Here is a 16,695-nt window from a genome sequence, read left to right as displayed (position 1 = left end):
CACAGTGTGGCTCTGATCAGGTCTAGTCCAGCTGGCTCAGAGGCCTAAGCTTGTTCTTTAGACACCATGCCAAGAGTTGCTGTGACCCATAATTTCAATGCACATAGATACACAGATTGAAGACCACTCTAATGAAACTCAGGCCAACCGCCTTAATATAGTCCTAACACAACCACACAAAGCCTACACATATGAGCAAGAGCTGACTTCCTTTCAGGCCGATGTGTGTGTGTGTGTGATTTAAGTATGTGTGTGGTTTATGCTTCATGCTTTACTCTCTCTTTCACTCCCACCCTCCTCACTATCCCCACTCCCCACATGACTCCCCCTCCCCAGGCACAAGCCCCCACGCCCCGGCCAACGTCCACGCAGCGGTCTCCACCACCTGGGTCAACATGTCGTGGGAGGCAGGCTACGACGGTGGCTTCGAGCAGACATTCTCAGTCTGGTATGGCCATGTGTGAGTCATCCCAGCATGCTTTGCTTCCTGCTTCTTCCTTCTTCAAGCGTTTTTCCCTCTGAGGCTACGTCCCGATTCTTCAGCATTCTCCCTCCAGTCAATGCTTCCACACCAATCCAGTGTTTTGAAATAAATGACGAGGAGTGTACACGTGCATACTTCTTGAATAGGGTGGAGAATGGGGATGCAGCCCAACTGTTTTTTTGGAAACCTTAGCCCCTCTCTGCCCCCTTCTGTGCTTTTATTCCTAGGGGAGGCTGCTGCACTTTGGCTGGGGAGGAGGGCGCTTGGATGGGGTAGTGGAGTAGAAGTTACCACTTGACACTGGTCTGAGTTCAGTCTCAAGTTTTAAGGTTAGGGTTTGGGGAGGGGTGGGCTGTTCCTCATTTCAAATCAAAGTTTATTGGTCACGTTCACGTTCAGATGTCGCAAGTGCTGCGAAATGCTTAAGTTTCTAGCTCCAACAATGCAGCAAATTCTAGCAATACAATAGTAATACACACATAATCCAGAAGTTAAAAAAATAACAAGAAATTAAGACATTTCAGAACGAGCAAAGTCTGAAATATAAAAATATATGTATATACAGTTGAAGTCGGAAGTTTACATACACTTAGGTTGGAGTCATTAAAACTAGTTTTTCAACCACTCCGCAAATGTCTTGTTAACAAACTACAGTTTTGGCAAGTTGGTTAGAACATCTACTTTGTGCAAGACAAGTCATTTTTCCAACAATTGTTTACAGACAGATTATTTCACTTATAATTCACTGTATCACAATTCCAGTGGGTCAGAAGTTTACATACACTAAGTTGACTGTGCCTTTAAACAGATTGGAAAATTCCAGAAATCGATGTCATGGCTTTAGAAGCTTCTGATAAATTATGTCAATTAGCCTGAGTCAATTGGAGGTGTACCTGTGGATGTATTTCAAGGCCTACCTTCAAACTCAGTGCCTCTTTGCTTGACATCATGGGAAAATCTAAAGAAATCAGCCAAGACCTCAGAAAATAAATTGTAGACCTCCACAAGTCTGGTTCATCCTTGGGAGCAATTTCCAAATGCCTGAAGGTACCACGTTCATCTGTACAAACAATAGTACCCAAGTATAAACACCATGGGACCACGCAGCCGTCATACCGCTCAGGAAGGAGACGCATCTCCTAGAGATGAAAGTACTTTGATGCGAAAAGTGCAAATCAATCCCAGAACAACAGCAAAGGACCTTGTGAAGTTGCTGGAGGAAACAGGTACACGAGTATCTATATCCACAGTAAAACAAGTCCTATATGGACATAACCTGAAAGGCCGCTCAGCAAGGAAGAAGCCACTGCTCCAAACCGCCATAAAAAAGCCAGACTACGGTTTGCAACTGCACATGGGGACAAAGATCGTACTTTTTGGAGAAATGTCCTCTGATGAAACAAAAATAGAACTGTTTGGCCATAATGACCATCGTTATGTTTGGAGGAAAAGGGGTGACGCTTGCAAGCCGAAGAACACCATCCGAACCGTGAAGCATGGGGGTGGCAGCTTCATGTTGTGGGGGTGCTTTGCTGCAGGAGGGACTGGTGCACTTCACAACGTAGATGGCATCATGAGGATGGAAAATGATGTGGATATATTGAAGTAACATCTTAAGACATCAGTCAGGAAGTTAAAGCTTGGTCACAAATGGGTCTTCCAAATGGACAATGACCCCAAGCATACTTCCAAAGTTGTGGCAAAATGGCTTAAGGACAACAAAGTCAAGGTATTGGAGTGGCCATCACAAAGCCCTGACCTCAATCCCATAGAACATTTGTGGGCAGAACTGAAAAAGTGTGTGCGAGCAAGGAGGCCAACAAACCTGACTCAGTTACACCAGCTCTGTCAGGAGGAATGGGCCAAAATTCACTCAACTTATTGTGGGACGCTTGTGGAAGGCTACCTGAAACATTTGACCCAAGTTGAACAATTTAAATGCAATGGTACCAAATACTAATTGAGTGTATGTAATTTTCTGACCCACTGGGAATGTGATGAAATAAATAAAAGCTGAAATAAATCATTCTCTTAACTATTATTCTGACATTTCACTTTCTTAAACTAAAGTGGTGATCCTAACTGACCTAAGACAGGGCATTTTTACTCGGATTAAATGTCAGAAATTGTAACGGCAGTCTATTTCGTCCTCCTCATCGGACGAGGAGAGGCGAGAAGGATCGGACGACCAATGTACAGCGTGGTAAGTTTCCATGATTTAATAACATGAAAACTAGAAAAAATACAAAAACAACAAACGTACTAACCGTCACTGTCCCGTGTGGCACAAACACTGACACAGAAAACAACCACCCACAAATCCCCAACACAAAACAAGCCACCTATATATGATTCTCAATCAGGGACAACGATTGACAGCTGCCTCTGATTGAGAACCATATTAGGCTGAACACAGAAACAGACAAACTAGACACACAACATAGAATACCCACCCAGCTCACGTCCTGACCAACACTAAAACAAGCACAACACATAAGAACTCTGGTCAGGACGTTACAGAAAATGTGAAAACTGAGTTTAAATGTATTTGGCTAAGGTGTATGTAAACTTCCGACCTCAACTGTATATGGTGAATAGACAGTGTGGAAAGTAAATGAATCTAAAAGGTGTGTACAGCAGTAGTTATATAGAATGAGCTGTGATTAGAATACAGTTTATACATATAAAGTGGGTGAAAACAGTATGGAAACATTATTAGACCTGTTCCTTTAAAAAGGGCAACTGTTACCCAGAGGGATGGGGAGGGGGGGGGGGGACGATGATAGCAGAGAGGGGGACAGTCATCCCAAATTCTTGGAGGATTCAGTCAGCTGCATAAAATACATTGAATGCTATGCCTATATAACTCTAATATGGTTGGATTGAGAAGCACAAAAAGGCCTCATTCAAAATCTTTAAGACACCAAATTACCAATATTTTCTGTTGGCTATCAGGAAAATGCCCTGTAGCAACACACCTTTGTTCAGAACAAGGCAAAAAGGCCTGGGAAACCATTTTAACAATAGTTTTGCCTGATTACCAACCCTTTTTGCCCATTGACTCCTCACTCATGCTTATAACATCTACCAAGACATGCTCAATTCCTAGCATCAATACAAAAGTATACATGATCCCAAAGGATCTCACTTGTATTCATAAAGTGCAAAGTAAGAGACCCAGATGCAGACAGTGTCGAAGTAACAAAAGTGTATTACTAGAACAGGGGGCAGGCAAATCAACAGGTCAAGGGCAGGCAGAGGTCAGTAATCCAGATCAGAATCCAAAAGGTACAGAACGGCAGGCAGCCTCAGGGTCAGGGCAAGCAGAGGTCAGATAATCCAGTGTGGTGGGACAAGGTTCAGGACGGCAGGCAGGGTCAGGGCTAGCAGAATGGTCAAAACCGGGAAAACTAGAAACAGACAGGAGCAAGGGGGAAAATGCTAGTAGGCTTGACGAACAAAACTAACTGGCAACAGACAAATAGAGAACACAGGTATAAATACACAGGGGATAATGAGGGGAGATGGGAGACACCTGGTGGGGGGTGGAGACAAGCACAAAGACAGGTGAAACAGATCAGGGTGTGACACTCTGAGATGCTTTGTGAATACAGACCCTAAAGCGTCACTCACTGAGCTCCTTATAGACCACCACCACATTACTCACCATCCAGACCAGACCTGTCGCCGGCTCGTCATCCCACTCCGAAACAGACACACAGCCAATGGGCTCGCCCCTTAACGACCCCAGATAAAAACCAGCGAGAAGAACTGTATCAGACTGTAACAATCCCTAAACGGGGTGGTTGTTATTACGAAGTGAATATAAATCACCTTATTAAGAACGAGGAGAACAATTAGCGAGAAGAGCACGGCACAATTAGTCCACTCTTTAAGCACTCCGGGCTTCTAAAAAAAGTAATGATATATTAATGTGCTTTAAAAGCTGTGTCGTGCCCACCCCCTATGCCCCCTTATGCCACGCCAACAGGCGCGTCATTAGACAACTCGTGTTGGCTTCGGAGACTCCACAGCACCATTCTTCGCCCACTTCCAAAGGCACTTACCATATCAAGTAGATTTTATTAATAGAATGCTGTACTACTTAAGTGGTTAGTTACTAAGTTAATTCATATGCCTGTGCTTCACACAATGTTGCGGTATTATCAATCAAATCATCATAATCTTTGAACATTTCCTTTTCAGTTTGAGATGACTGATTCCTTTAGAGGTGCTGTCTTTTAGTTCCTTTATTAGCACCAGGCAAGGTGTGCGATCAGATCTATTTATAACACACTGGAATTCCTGCCACTGATCTCTGTGGCATCGTCTGGCCCCCATTGTCATCAACAACACAACTAAATCAGTCCAATACGCTGCTGTACGTGTCATTCACGAGTTTGCTGATCACGCACAAGACAATCCTGATCACTCACAGAAGTCAACACATACTTCTGCTCTTTCAATGGATGTGTTCCAAATGATACCCTATTGGCTATATAATGCACTACATAGGGAAAAGGGTGCTATTTTGGGGGGACACACAATGAGTAGGCTACAACCTGTCCTGTAAGAGGATAGGCGTCATACTGTACTTAAGAAAACCTGTTACAGGAAAGTAATGTTGGGTTAGAGATAATCGTTCTCTAAAAGCAGCTCCGTGGGTTTCCAGGGTTTCTATTTTGCCAAGCAAGAGTGAACAGAGCTTCTCATCCATACTGTCCAGCCAACTGTCCCCCTTTACCCTCTCTCTCTCTCTCTCTCACTCTTTCTCGCCTAGTGCGTATACCTCCACCTAGTTGCTATCCCTAACACTGATGCAAGGCTAGCAAGTAGCAACCTTCCACTTCTAGTATTCCTGCCAAATGTCACTATTTTATGGCCCCTGCTGCTCTTAGCTCTATAGAAAGCCTGCTGGGTCACTGTTGTTTGTTTATTTGTTTTTATTTGTTTGATTATGTTTCAGGTGTGAAGGACTGATATTCTACTGAAACTTGGATCATGAAAATTTTGGCGACAAATGTGCCACAAACTCAGTGAACACCAGCCTCATATAACATTGCTTATTCTAACTCTGTTAGGTGATGATGCTGTTATAACAGGTCATAAGCTCCATTCATAACCCTATGTATTCTGTATGTAGGCCCATAGGCCCAGACCACTAATTCTAACCCCATGTCAGGACATTAGGTGGTTATAGCAGGTTGTAAGCCCCATTGATAGCCCTATGTTTTGGATGCAGTCATTGACTCTAAACATCATGTCATATTTATTTAGTTGGACTGCTTTAACACCTTAAGTCAGGTCACTATGGTGTTATAACAGGTTGTAAGCTACTCTCCAGAGTATAAAAGCATGGCGTGTGAGACTGACAGGTCACTGTGTGATGCAGAGCGCGTAGGCGTTGTCACGGTTACCGCGGTGACTGACAGGCAGCTGATGTTGGACCGCATCCCAAATTACAGCACCGTATTCCCTTTATAGTGAACTACTTTTGACCAGGGCCTGCACCCTATTCCCTAAGTGCACTACTTTTGACCAGAGCCATATGTCTTTGAGCATTAGGCAGGGAGAGGCTGGTTTTGGAGGACAGTGTCAGTATGCAGGGAGCACGGCCAAAAAGCTCCCCGATGCCTGCCGGGAGATCAACAATTCTCATTACAAGGTCCTCTAGCAAACATGATGGTCAGGCCTCCACCGTGATGCGTTTACACATGTGTGCACACACACATAGTCGCAGACAGACAGCCATAGCACACACACACTCTCAAAAGCTTTAATATGCATTGACATACTCATCAACGCGTAAAACACGTTAATGTGCTCACACAAGACACCCGTACACACATTTCCACACACTTGCGTGGACTGACACGTACACACGGTCTGGCACACGTGTGATTGACCTGTTATCGAACTAGTGTTTAGTTCCGCTCACCCACCTAAGATGACAGCATTTACTCGCTGCGCTAAAGGTTAGCCTCAGTCAACAAATAATATCACACACAATATCACACAGGTTCCATCTCTTTAGTTTTTTTTAGTATGTCATTATCAGCACTCAAGTCATTGTTCTTGGAAGACTGCTTTATATCAAATAAAAACAACTATTTCCCCAGAGACCACTCTCAAGTGCTTTTCAATTAATAGCCCCTTAAGTTGACTCATGGATATTGTTACAGGAAGTATCAGAATTGGTTAAAACTCAAATGTATGAAATATTCATAGTACCCTAAGTAGAGGTGCCCCACTTCTTGAAATCCCAAATAAAAATCCCAAATCCAGACTAAAATACTCTGCATGGTCAATCCGCTGTCTGCAGTGGCTTTACAATCATGTCAATATGGCTATATGGAGCCCTCCGCATTGTTACAACATTTGGGAAGCGCCCAGGGATGCGGTGCAGAGCTCAATTTTGCCTCCACAAGCCTCTGGAGGCTCCGCAATTGTGTCAAACCCTCCGTACGGAGCCTCCCGATCGCATTCCCTGGAGCAAGCATAAATTGGCTTTTAGCCTCAGAAGGTAGGATGTACCGTCTTTATTTGTTTCATGTGTCAATCAAAGATGGTATCATGACACAAGGCGCGACCCAGATGCAGACACAGGAGGCAGATGGTTGGAGATTAAGATGTTTAATAATCCAAAAATGAGTAGGCAAGAGAATGGTCGTGGACAGGCATAAGGTCAAAACCAGTTCAGAGTCCAGGAGGCACAGAGTGGCAGACAGGCTCAAGGTCAAGGCAGGCAGAATGGTCAGGCAGGCGGGTACAGAGTCCAGAAACAGGCAAGGGTCAAAACCGGGAGGACTATAAAAAAGAGAATAGCAAAGGCAGGAGTACGGAGAAAAACGCTGGTTGACTTGGAACATACAAGACGAACTGGCACAGAGAGACAGGAAACACAGGGATAAATACACTGGGGAAAACAAGCGACACCTGGAGGGGGTGGAGCCAATAACAAGGACAGGTGAAACAGATCAGGGTGTGACAGATGGAACCTCCACCAAACAGCACCCCGTGACCACAATACGAACGCACCGATAGGCTAGCCACCATATCCTATTGCAATGACACCCACCATATGATTTACTCACTGACAACCAGTACATTATGGACACACTGACAGCCAATGCACCGTGATATACACACTGACAATTAAAATATTGTGCTATATAGCTACATTTCAACTGAGAAGATCATATGCACCGAAAGTGAATATACGGTAATATATTCACTGACAAGCATAACAGCCAACCTAGCACAATAAACCCATTGACGGTGAAGTAATATACACACCCTTGTAGTGAACGCATCATAATACACACACCCTCATAGTGAATGCATCATAATATACACACCCTCATAGTGAACGCATCATAAAACACACACCCTCATAGTGAACGCATCATAAAACACACACCCTCATAGTGAATGCATCATATTACACACACCCTCATAGGGAATGCATCATAATATACACACCCTCATAGTGAATGCATCATAATATACACACCCTCATAGTGAATGCATCATAGTACACACACCCTCATAGGGAATGCATCATAATATACACACCCTCATAGTGAATGCATCATAATATACACACCCTCATAGTGAATGCATCATAGTACACACACCCTCATAGTGAATGCATCATAATATACACACCCTCATAGTGAATGCATCATAATATACACACCCTCATAGTGAACGCATCATAAAACACACACCCTCATAGTGAATGCATCATATTACACACACCCTCATAGGGAATGCATCATAATATACACACCCTCATAGTGAATGCATCATAATATACACACCCTCATAGTGAATGCATCATATTACACACACCCTCATAGGGAATGCATCATAATATACACACCCTCATAGTGAATGCATCATAATATACACACCCTCATAGTGAATGCATCATAGTACACACACCCTCATAGGGAATGCATCATAATATACACACCCTCATAGTGAATGCATCATAATATACACACCCTCATAGTGAATGCATCATAATATACACACCCTCATAGTGAATGCATCATAATATACACACCCTCATAGTGAATGCATCATAATATACACACCCTCATAGTGAATGCATCATAGTACACACACCCTCATAGTGAATGCATCATAGTACACACACCCTCATAGTGAATGCATCATAATATACACACCCTCATAGTGAATGCATCATAGTACACACACCCTCATAGTGAATGCATCATAATATACACACCCTCATAGTGAATGCATCATAATATACACACCCTCATAGTGAACGCATCATAAAACACACACCCTCATAGTGAATGCATCATAGTACACACACCCTCATAGTGAATGCATCATAGTACACACACCCTCATAGTGAATGCATCATAATATACACACCCTCATAGTGAATGCATCATAGTACACACACCCTCATAGTGAATGCATCATAATATACACACCCTCATAGTGAATGCATCATAGTACACACACCCTCATAGTGTATGCATCATAATATACACACCCTCATAGTGAACGCATCATAATATACACACCGTCATAGTGAACGCATCATAATATACACACACCGTCATAGTGAACGCATCATAATACACACACCCTCATAGTGAATGCATCATATTACACACACCCTCATAGGGAATGCATCATAATATACACACCCTCATAGTGAATGCATCATAATATACACACCCTCATAGTGAATGCATCATAGTACACACACCCTCATAGTGAATGCATCATAATATACACACCCTCATAGTGAATGCATCATAGTACACACACCCTCATAGTGTATGCATCATAATATACACACCCTCATAGTGAACGCATCATAATATACACACCGTCATAGTGAACGCATCATAATATACACACACCGTCATAGTGAACGCATCATAATACACACACCCTCATAGTGAACGCATCATAATACACACACCCTCATAGGGAATGCATCATAATATACACATCCTCATAGTGAATGCATCATAATATACACACCCTCATAGTGAATGCATCATAATACACACACCCTCATAGTGAACGCATCATAAAACACACACCCTCATAGTGAATGCATCATATTACACACACCCTCATAGTGAATGCATCATAATATACACACCCTCATAGTGAACGAATCATAATATACACACCCTCATAGTGAATGCATCATAATATACACACCCTCATAGTGAATGCATCATAATATACACACCCTCATATTGAATGCATCATAATATACACACTGTCATAGTGAACGCATCATAATATACACACCCTCATAGTGAACGCATCATAATATACACACCCTCATCGTGAACGCATCATAATATACACACCCTCATCGTGAACGCATCATAATATACACACCGTCATAGTGAATGCATTATAATATACACACCCTCATAGTGAACGCATCATAATACACACACCGTCATAGTGAATGCATTATAATATACACACCCTCATAGTGAACGAATCATAATATACACACCCTCATAGTGAATGCATCATAATATACACACCCTCATAGTGAATGCATCATAATATACACACCCTCATAATGAACGCATCATAATATACATACCGTCATAGTGAACGCATCATAATATACATACCGTCATAGTGAACGCATCATAATACACACACCCTCATAGTGAACGCGTCATAATATACACACCCTCATAGTAAATGCATCATAGTACACACACCCTCATAGTGAATGCATCATAGTACACACACCCTCATAGTGAACGCATCATAATATACACACTCTCATAGTGAATACATCATAATACACACACCCTCATAGTGAATGCATCATAATATACACACCCTCATAGTGAATGCATCATAATACACACACTCTCATAGTGAATGCATCATAATACACACACCCTCATAGTGAATGCATCATAATATACACACCCTCATAGTGAACGCATCATAATATACACACTGTCATAGTGAACGCTTCATAATATACACACCGTCATAGTGAATGCATCATAATATACACACCCTCATAGTGAACGCATCATAATATACACACCCTCATAGTGAACGCATCATAATATACACACCGTCATAGTGAACGCATCATAATATACACACCCTCATAGTGAATGCATTATAATATACACACCCTGACAGCTGCCATGTCACTTAACATACATACGCACAATGGCGAAGACGAGAGAGTCACTAGATGTCGCCTCTGACGCCGTTGCACAATGATTTGCCGGGATTGGGAACAGCGGAAAAACCGTCTGCGCTTGGCGTGTGCTGTAAATCACTGGGAGGCTTGTTGACAGACAGTCAGCACACCGTAATCATGTTGTGATTTTTCCCAGTCCCTATCATGTACACCATCACACAGCTATTCATGCATGTCTGTCAGGGGAAGTTATGCCTACGTATCACATGGCACAGGGACATGCTATACGAGGATTATGACGCCCCCCTTAGGTTGATATACATAGTGTATAGTGTTATCATTCTGACCCATTTACATTGAGATAAACCCATGGTCCCACAGTGAACTCGTCCATTGTTATCTATTAAGGCCTACACTATGCTACAATACGAATGGAGATTGATACCATGCATACTGACTGGAAAGTATAACATGGATGCAGACACGAGTATAGAACTCGTTCCCCAAAAATATTTTTTAGGGGAGATTTGTTGCATTCAACTTCAGAAAAGTTGTGTTGTACCTAAAGCATGGCCCATCTTTGGCTTCCATGAGAATGTGCACGGCTGAGCACAGCATGGGCTTGCCACCATCAACTGTATGACTGTGTAAAATGATTTGACTGAAATACTGTGAAATGACATTCTGTAATTGAAACGCTGTAACAGAAATTATCTTACTGAAATGACACGGTCATAATGACGTCACTGAATTGACTGGACTGCAATGGTGTTACTGAAATGACATTACAGAAATCCTGTTACAAGTGGTGTTACTGAAATTACATACTATAAAGCCTGTTAATGAGATAATGAGGCAGAAATCTTGTTACAGAACTGACCAGACATTTATCATGTTACAGAACTGACCAGACATAAATATTGTTACAGAACCGTCCAGACAGAAATCTTGTTACAGAACTGACCAGACAGAAATCTTGTTACAGAATTGACCAGACAGAAATCTTGTTACAGAATTGACCAGACAGAAATCTTGTTACAGAACTGACCAGATAGAAATCTTGTTACAGAATTGACCAGACAGAAATCTTGTTACAGAACTGACCAGATAGAAATCTTGTTACAGAACTGACCAGATAGAAATCTTGTTACAGAATTGACCAGACAGAAATCTTGTTACAGAACTGACTAGACAGAAATCTTGTTACAGAACTGTCCAGACAGAAATCTTGTTACAGAATTGACCAGACAGAAATCTTGTTACAGAATTGACCAGACAGAAATCTTGTTACAGAATTGACCAGACAGAAATCTTGTTACAGAACTGACCAGATAGAAATCTTGTTATAGAATTGACCAGACAGAAATCTTGTTACAGAACTGACCAGATAGAAATCTTGTTACAGAACTGACCAGACAGAAATCTTGTTACAGAACTGACAGGACTGAAATGTCCATTACTAAAAAGACTGGGTGCATTGACTAAAAGTCTAGGTCCTCCACTTCCATTCCTATGTGTATTTTTCTCATTCCCCTCTCCCATGCCCATTCTCCTCTCTCCTTCCTTGCGTGCTCCTCTTACTCGCAGGGTGAAGAGGGAACAGCTGGGCCCACATGACTGGTTGTCTATGCCCGTGCCCGCTGGCCAGACGCGGCTGGTAGTGCCCAGCCTGGAGCCCCAGACAGCCTACCAGTTGAGTGTCCTTGCGCAGAACAAGTTGGGCACGGGCCCCTTCAGCGAGGTCGTCACTGTGAACACACTGGGTGGGTATTACGGTATTCACCTCTGACTTATGACCTATTGGACTGGGGAAGAGAGCTAAGCGTAAGTGACATTACCTGGCGGGCACATGACACAACTGTGTGGTGTGATTGCAAGATGCATTGAGAATGAATGACGTAAGTACTGGTGTTGGTTGCAGCAGCTGTAGTAGTAATGTTTTGTGGTTTTAAAAGTTGCCTAGACTTTCGAAATAACTAATACCAACAATTGCAGTTACATTGTGGGCCACTACTACTGCATTTAAATACAGCTCTCTAACCCCTCATCTCTTTCCATCGCTCCCTCTCTCTCTTGGCCTTTTTCTCTCTCTGTCCAGTATTTCCTATAAGTACCCCTGAACCATTGGTGCTGCTTACCCCACCGCGGTGCCTCACAGCCAATCGGACGCAGCAGGGTGTCCTGCTCATGTGGATTCCGCCGGCCAACCACACTGCTCCGATCGAGCGCTACGTCATGGAGTTCCGCCTGGGGGAGAGGTGGGACATCCTTGATGACGCCATCCCCGCTGGAGAGACTGAGCTGCTAGCCAGAGACCTCATTCAGGTAACTAGCCTAATGTATATACACTGCTTCATACGGAGACAGAGCTGCTAGCCAGAGACCTCATTCAGGTAACTAGCCTAATGTATATACACTGCTTCATACGGAGACAGAGCTGCTAGCCAGAGACCTCATTCATCTAGCTTACTGTATATACACTGTTTTATGCAGAATGGCAGATGGCCAGTTATCCGCAGGGCTGGTGTGGGCGCACGCTTTGGTTCCAGCCAAGCTCATTAACACACCTTGTGTCACGTTCCTGACCTGTTTTCTGTTGTTTTGTATGTGTTTAGTTGGTCAGGACGTGAGCTGGGTGGGAATTCTATGTTGTGTGTCTAGTTTGTCTGTTTCTATGTCAGCCTAGTGTGGGTTCTCAATCAGAGACAGATGGTAGTCGTTGTCTCTGATTGAGACTCATATATAGGAGGCTTGTTTTGTGTTGGGATTTTGTGGGTGTTTGTTACCTGTCTCCTGTGTCAGTGTTTGTCGCACCATACGGGACTGTTCGGTTTGTTTGTAAGTTCGGTCTTTTGTGTAGTCATTTTCCTGTTCGTGAGTTCTGCGTTTTATGTAAGTTCGCATGTCCAGGTTTGTCTACTCCGTTTTGTTGTTTTGTTAGTTTATAGTGAAGTTCGTGTTTTTCGTCTTTTCTGTAAATAAATATGTCATCACAACCCGCTGCGCCTTGGTTCAATCACTACTCCTCCTCTTCGGTTGTAGAGGAGGAGGAATACCGTTACAGAACCACCCACCAAACCCGGACCAAGCAGCGTGGCAACGGGCAGCAGCAACAGCAGCAGCAGTACAAGGAGGAATGGACATGGGAGGAGATTCTGGACGGAGAGGGACCCTGGGCAGAGCCAGAGGAGTGTCGCCGTCCCAAAGCGGAGCTGGAGGCATCAAAAGCGGAGAGGCGGCATTATGAGGCGCTTGCAAGGCAGATTGGCTGGAAACCCGAGAGGCTCACCCAAAAATTTCTTGGGGGGGGGCTAAAGGGGAGTGTGGCGAAGCCGGGTTGGATACCTGAGCCAACTCCCCGGGCTTACCGTGGAGTGAGAGGGCGTCGTACCGGTCAGACACTGTGTTATGCGGTAAAGCGCACGGTGTCCCCAGTACGCGTGCTTAGCCCAGTGCGGGCTATTCCACCTTGCCGCACTGGGAGGGCTAGGTTGGGCATCGAGCTGGATGTCATGAAGCCGGCCCAACGTATCTGGCCTCCAGTACGTCTCCTCGGGCCGGCGTACATGGCACCAGCCTTACAGGTGGTGTCCCCGGTTCGCCTGCATAGCCCAGTGCGGGTTGTTCCACCTCGCCGCACTGGCAGGGCTACGGGGACCATTCAACCTGGTAAGGTTGGAGAGGCTCGGTGCTCAAGAGCGCGTGTCCTCCTTCACGGTCCGGTATATCCGGCGCCACCTTCCCGCCCCAGCCCAGTACCACCAGTGCCTACACCACGCACCAGGCTTCCAGTGCATCGCCAGAGCCCTGTTCCTCCTCCCCGCACTCGCCCTGAGGTGCGTGCCCTCAGCCCGGTACCTCCAGTTCCGGCACCACGCATCAGGCCTATAGTGCGTCTCAGCCGGCCAGAGTCTGCCGTCTGCCCAGCGGTGCCTGAACTGTCCGTCTGCCCAGCGGTGCCTGAACTGCCCGTCTGCCCAACGCCGTCTGAACTGTCCGTCTGCCCAGCGCCGTCTGAACCGTCCATCTGCCCAGCGCCGTCTGAGCCATCCGTCTGCCCAGCGCCGTCTGAGCCATCCGTCTGCCCAGCGCCGTCTGAGCCATCCGTCTGCCCAGCGCCGTCTGAGCCATCCGTCTGCCCAGCGCCGTCTGAGCCATCCGTCTGCCCAGCGCCGTCTGAGCCATCCGTCTGCCCAGCGCCGTCTGAGCCATCCGTCTGCCACGAGCCATTAGAGCCGCCCGTCTGCCACGAGCCATTAGAGCCGTCCGTCAGTCAGGAGCCGCTAGAGCCGTCCGTCAGTCAGGAGCTGCCAGAGCCGTCCGTCAGTCAGGAGCTGCCAGAGCCGCCAGCCAGTCAGGAGCTGCCAGAGACGCCAGCCAGTCAGGAGCTGCCAGAGACGCCAGCCAGTCAGGAGCTGCCAGAGACGCCAGCCAGTCAGGAGCTGCCAGAGACGCCAGCCAGTCAGGAGCTGCCAGAGACGCCAGCCAGTCAGGAGCTGCCAGAGACGCCAGCCAGTCAGGAGCTGCCAGAGACGCCAGCCAGTCAGGAGCTGCCAGAGACGCCAGCCAGTCAGGAGCTGCCCTACAGTCATGAGCTGCCCTACAGTCATGAGCTGCCCTACAGTCATGAGCTGCCCTCCAGTCATGAGCTGCCCTCCAGTCATGAGCTGCCCTCCAGTCATGAGCTGCCCTCCAGTCATGAGCTGCCCTCCAGTCATGAGCTGCCCTCCAGTCATGAGCTGCCCTCCAGTCATGAGCTGCCCTCCAGTCATGAGCTACCCTCCAGTCATGAGCTGCCACTCAGTCCGGAGCTGCCACTCAGTCCGGAGCTGCCACTCAGTCCGGAGCTGCCCCTCTGTCCTGAGCTACCTCTATGTCCTGGGCTACCTCTCTGTCCTGGGCTACCTCTCTGTCCTGAGCTACCTCTTTGTCCTGAACTACCTCTCTGTCCTGAGTTGTCTCCTCTATTGTAGAGGGGAGTTGGTGAAGGTTCCTGGACCATGGTCGGGGGCGAGGGTCGCCACTCAAGGGACGCTAAGGAGGTGGACAAAGACAATGGTGGAGTGGTGCCCTCGTCCACCGCCGGAGCCGCCACCGCGGACAGATGCCCACCCAGACCCTCCCCTTGAGTTTTAGGGGTGCGCCCGGAGTTCGCACCTTGAGGGGGGGGTTCTGTCACGTTCCTGACCTGTTTTCTGTTGTTTTGTATGTGTTTAGTTGGTCAGGACGTGAGCTGGGTGGGAATTCTATGTTGTGTGTCTAGTTTGTCTGTTTCTATGTCAGCCTAGTGTGGGTTCTCAATCAGAGACAGATGGTAGTCGTTGTCTCTGATTGAGACTCATATATAGGAGGCTTGTTTTGTGTTGGGATTTTGTGGGTGTTTGTTACCTGTCTCCTGTGTCAGTGTTTGTCGCACCATACGGGACTGTTCGGTTTGTTTGTAAGTTCGGTCTTTTGTGTAGTCATTTTCCTGTTCGTGAGTTCTGCGTTTTATGTAAGTTCGCATGTCCAGGTTTGTCTACTCCGTTTTGTTGTTTTGTTAGTTTATAGTGAAGTTCGTGTTTTTCGTCTTTTCTGTAAATAAATATGTCATCACAACCCGCTGCGCCTTGGTTCAATCACTACTCCTCCTCTTCGGTTGTAGAGGAGGAGGAATACCGTTACACCTTGATCCAAGACTATGGTTATGACTATGATGATTGGGGATGGGAGTCAGTTGTAGAAAGAAGTAAGTTCTTCAAAGAAAACATCTATTTAACATTATATTTCAACAATAATTGTATCTTCCTTGTCAGACCCGAGTCTGTCTGATATCTCAATGAAGTCATAAAAAGTTTTAGGATGCATCTCCAATGGTACCCTATTCCCTATTTGTAGTCCACTACTTTTGACCAGTGGCCCATAGGGCTCTGATCAAAAGTTATGCACTATATAGGGAATAGGGTGCCATTTGGGACATATCCTGAGTCTTATGTAAGCACACCATCTGGGTAGAGTTATATGTTAAAGTATAGAC

At 45.5% G+C, this 16,695-nt stretch overlaps 1 protein-coding gene across 1 annotated transcript in view; it reads left to right on the top strand.

Annotated features, from left to right (window-relative positions):
• igsf9bb (immunoglobulin superfamily, member 9Bb) overlaps positions 1 to 16,695 on the top strand; it is a 155,887-nt gene that overhangs the window by 113,043 nt on the left and 26,149 nt on the right. The window contains exons 13-15 of the mRNA XM_038988473.1: positions 337 to 448; positions 12,267 to 12,442; positions 12,778 to 13,004. Coding sequence (XP_038844401.1) covers positions 337 to 448; positions 12,267 to 12,442; positions 12,778 to 13,004 — 515 coding nt within the window. The remainder of the gene's footprint in view (positions 1 to 336; positions 449 to 12,266; positions 12,443 to 12,777; positions 13,005 to 16,695) is intronic.

The sequence above is a fragment of the Salvelinus namaycush genome, chromosome 3 (genome assembly GCF_016432855.1).
Source record: "Salvelinus namaycush isolate Seneca chromosome 3, SaNama_1.0, whole genome shotgun sequence".
NCBI lineage: Eukaryota > Metazoa > Chordata > Actinopteri > Salmoniformes > Salmonidae > Salvelinus > Salvelinus namaycush.
Note: the sequence above shows the minus strand (reverse complement) of the source record. Positions and strands in the feature narration are given on the sequence as shown.